Source organism: Clarias gariepinus, chromosome 8 (genome assembly GCF_024256425.1).
Source record: "Clarias gariepinus isolate MV-2021 ecotype Netherlands chromosome 8, CGAR_prim_01v2, whole genome shotgun sequence".
In the NCBI taxonomy this organism is placed as follows: Eukaryota; Metazoa; Chordata; class Actinopteri; order Siluriformes; family Clariidae; genus Clarias; species Clarias gariepinus.
Genome location: NC_071107.1, coordinates 38,095,001 through 38,100,000, shown reverse-complemented (window position 1 = coordinate 38,100,000; position 5,000 = coordinate 38,095,001). Strand labels below are relative to the sequence as shown.

Below are 5,000 nucleotides of genomic sequence, written 5' to 3'. Positions count from 1 at the left end.
CCACTATGTCATCCTCCTCTCTTCCTCATTAGGCTTTGAGTGGGAAGCCCTTCATTACTGGTGTCTCTGCTGGTGTCCCCTAAAGCGCTCCTTACCCTCGGCGTCAAGCATTTTGGGGATGTCGAGGTATTTCTCTGCCACTTCAAAAGCAGTGTTCAGGTTGGTCATAGGGTCATCCTGCACAGGAGAAAAAACACACAACCTGTTAGCGACTCCTGACCTTTGACCCCTGGCACTGTCAGTGTCTAACCACAGAGAAGTGTAACAGAGAAGCGCTCTGATCATTCTGAATTTTTCCCCTAAGGGAGGATCAGTAAAAGTGCTGTACAAATAAAACTAACGACTACCAATGAGTTCACTACAAATAAATTAATTGGAAATCAAATTCAGCTGAAGCACAACATGCTGCAGTCATGTGCTCCTGAGACAAGACTCACCTTACGCAGTTTGCCGTAATCTATGAGCTCCGGACGATGTCGATGGATAAGAGCGCAGAATCCCAGTCCGTCCTTCCAGCTAGAGCGGGGGGGGGGGGGTGGGGGGGGGGGGGGTGGATTGTAATTGTTATTCTAATTTCTTTCATCTTTGTATTCTTATATTCAAGACATAAAGAAGTCCTGCTATTTGTTACTTATTTCTTCTGTTATAAATCATAAAGTGAATGAAGGCTGTGATGCTGAAGGGGGGGGGGGCAGGGGGGAGCAAACCTTTACCTCTTACATCATAACACGTAACACTGTTTTATTTACGTAAATACAGAGAACATTTTATTAAAATGCTTTTAATCTTTCCTTAATATCCATCTGGGTCATGACTGCAATTTCACAATCCTCATATCCTTCCCATCTTGGTATTACTATCTCTCTCTCACACACACACACACACACGCTGTAAGAAAACATAGCCAAATGTCACTATGACAACACACACATCTTATCTGGTTTGCAGATGAAGGGAGGGAGAATGTGAACAGGATGTAAAACTGACAGACACACAGACAGAAAGACACACAGAAAGACAGACACACAGAAAGACAGACACACACAGACAGACACACACAGACAGACACACACAGACAGACACACACAGACAGACACACACAGACAGACAGACACACCTGATGTGGAAGTTCTGGATGTTGACGTTCTTGTACGGAGCGGTTTTCCTCTGGCACCACAGCAGCAGCCCCTCTTTGGCTGAAGTCTCTGCGCGCACACACACACACACACACACACACACACACACGCACGCACATACACATGCACATACACACGCACATACACACGCACATACACACGCACATACACACGCACAGCGGTAATTCCATTAGCTCTTAGCTCATTACTAGCAACATTGGCTAGCTAGCGTTAGTGGGTTTAGCATTCCGTTAGCGGTGTCTAACTGTAACTGTAACTGTGTGTGTGTGTGTGTGTGTGTGTGTGTGTGTGTGTGTGTGTGTGTGTGAGAGAGTGTGTGAGAGAAAAAAAGAGAAACACACCCTCCACTGAGATGTCCTGAATGGCGAAGCGGAGGATGATGGTCCAGATCATTCCCAGAGTCATCTTAGCGTTTCCATCAACAATCTCTAACAGGATAAACACACAACAACAACACCATCAATACAAACACCACCGACACAGCAACAAAATCGACACAGACACCACCGACACCAATGACACAGACACCACCGACACAGCAACAAAATCGTCACAGACACCACAGACACAGACACCACCGACACAGACACCACCGACACAGCAACAAAATCGACACAGACACCACCAACACAGCAACAAAATCGTCACAGACACCACAGACACCACCGACACAGCAACAAAATCAACACAGACACCACCGACACAGCAACAAAATCGTCACAGACACCACAGACACCACCGACACAGACACCACCGACACAGCAACAAAATCGACACAGAGACCACCGACACAGACACACCACTGACACAGCAACAAAATCGACACAGACACCACAGACACCACGGACACCTTCGACACGGACACCACCGACACGGACACCAAGGACACGGACACCAACGACACGGACACCACTGACACAGCAACAAAATCGACACAGACACCACCGACACAGACACACCACCGACACAGCAACAAAATCAACACAGACACCACCGACACAGACACCACCGACACAGCAACAAAATCAACACAGACACAGACACCACCGACACAGCAACAAAATCGTCACAGACACCACAGACACAGACACCACCGACACAGACACCACCAACACAGACACCACCAACACAGCAACAAAATCGACACAGACACCACAGACACCACCGACACAGCAACAAAATCGTCACAGACACCACCGACACAGACACACCACAGACACAGCAACAAAATCGACACAGACACCACCGACACACCACCGACACAGCAACAAAATCAACACAGACACCACCGACACAGACACCACCGACACAGCAACAAAATCGTCACAGACACCACCGACACAGCAACAAAATCGACACAGACACCACCAACACAGACACCACCAACACAGCAACAAAATCGACACAGACACCACCAACACAGACACCACCAACACAGCAACAAAATCGACACAGACACCACCAACACAGACACCACCAACACAGCAACAAAATCGACACGGACACCACCGACACAGACACCACCGACACAGCAACAAAATCGTCACAGACACCACAGACACCACCGACACAGACACCACCGACACAGCAACAAAATCGACACAGACACCACAGACACCACCGACACAGACACCATCGACACAGCAACAAAATCGACACAGACACCACCGACACAGACACACCACCGACACAGCAACAAAATCGACACAGACACCACAGACACCACCGACACAGCAACAAAATCGACACAGACACCACCGACACAGCAACAAAATCAACACAGACACCACCGACACAGACACCACCGACACAGCAACAAAATCGTCACAGACACAGACACCACCGACACAGCAACAAAATCGTCACAGACACCACCGACACAGACACCACCGACACAGACACCACCAACACAGCAACAAAATCGACACGGACACCACCAACAAAGACACCACCGACACAGCAACAAAATCATCACAGACACCACAGACACAGACACACCACCGACACAGCAACAAAATCGACACAGACACCACAGACACCACCGACACAGCAACAAAATCGACACAGACACCACCGACACAGCAACAAAATCAACACAGACACCACCGACACAGACACCACCGACACAGCAACAAAATCGTCACAGACACAGACACCACCGACACAGCAACAAAATCGTCACAGACACCACCGACACAGACACCACCGACACAGACACCACCAACACAGCAACAAAATCGACACGGACACCACCAACAAAGACACCACCGACACAGCAACAAAATCATCACAGACACCACAGACACCACCGACACAGACACACCACCGACACAGCAACAAAATCGACACAGACACCACAGACACCACCGACACAGACACACCACCGACACAGCAACAAAATCAACACAGACACCACCGACACAGACACCACCGACACAGCAACAAAATCGTCACAGACACAGACACCACCGACACAGCAACAAAATCGACACAGACACCACCAACACAGACACCACCAACACAGCAACAAAATCGACACAGACACCACCAACACAGACACCACCAACACAGCAACAAAATCGACACGGACACCACCGACACAGACACCACCGACACAGCAACACAATCATCACAGACACCACAGACACCACCGACACAGACACCACCGACACGGACACCACCGACACGAACACCACCGACACAGCAACAAAATCGACACAGACACCACCGACACAGACACCACCGACACAGACACACCATCGACACAGCAACAAAATCGACACAGACACCACCAGCGACACGGACACCACAGACACAGACACCACAGACACAGACACCACAGACACAGACATCACAGACACAGACACCACCGCCACGGACACCACCGACACAGCAACAAAATGGACACGAACACCACCGACACGGACACCACAGAAACAGACAGCACCAGGATCAGTCACAACGGCTTATTTTCTAGAACAGCAACATACAAGTCTCATACCCTCTGCTCCAATTGACACCAGTTTAACTCCTTTACTGGTGATGAAACTCAGAGCTTTGTTCACATTTGAAATCTTGTGCACCCTCATCTTCCCTCGTTCCGGCTTCGCTAGACGCTCTCCTACAGACAGACAGACAGACAGACAGACAGACAGACGAGCGGGGGGGGGGAGGTGGACAGAGGATGAAATTAAAATTAGACAAAATTTAGGGTGTTTGTATAGAGAAAAAGCAGAAAGGTCAAAGGGCACTGACCTGAGATGACCTCCAGGAGCAGCATGAGTTTGAGTCCATCTCTGAAGTCCTCCTCAATGTTCTCGATCTGAGTCCCTGCTTTCCTTAGGTGGGAGTTACACCATGCCGTGAACGTCTGACACACACGCACACACACACACACACACACACACACACACAAACAGACAGATTACTGCATGAATTTAGTTACACTGTTGGACTGAACATTAGGAACACTGAGGTCTTTCCCTCATACGGTAAAAATCATCTAATGGTCTCCATCACACAGCTCCACATTACAGTCTAATGGTTTTAATGGGAGAGGGTGAGGGTTTTGTAACTAGTCCATTAAAATCAGGGTTAGTCCTCATTGTAACCTGTGTACTAGACGTGTTTGCAAGATGAGCAAAAATTATTTATAAATTTTAACTTTAAAAACAATTATGATAAAAGGACAGCACCCGAGTGTGAGACTGTAACACACACACACACACACACAGACAGACACACACACAGTATACATTACTGCTGAGTGGGCGGAGCTGGTATGGAATGGGTGGGGATGATGATGATTAACAGATTTGCATATGTGTTTGATCCTGAGTGGTG

General features: G+C 48.5%; 1 protein-coding gene across 3 annotated transcripts in view; it reads right to left on the bottom strand.

The window, feature by feature from the left end:
* The window catches only part of actn1 (actinin, alpha 1), a 34,964-nt gene that overhangs the window by 22,112 nt on the left and 7,852 nt on the right, over positions 1-5,000 (bottom strand). For all 3 annotated transcript variants that reach the window (XM_053501498.1, XM_053501496.1, XM_053501497.1), the window contains exons 2-7: positions 4,413-4,527; positions 4,159-4,278; positions 1,499-1,585; positions 1,118-1,205; positions 438-516; positions 96-177 (exon numbers count right to left, since the gene is read on the bottom strand). In XM_053501498.1, coding sequence (XP_053357473.1) covers positions 96-177; positions 438-516; positions 1,118-1,205; positions 1,499-1,585; positions 4,159-4,278; positions 4,413-4,527 — 571 coding nt within the window. The remainder of the gene's footprint in view (positions 1-95; positions 178-437; positions 517-1,117; positions 1,206-1,498; positions 1,586-4,158; positions 4,279-4,412; positions 4,528-5,000) is intronic.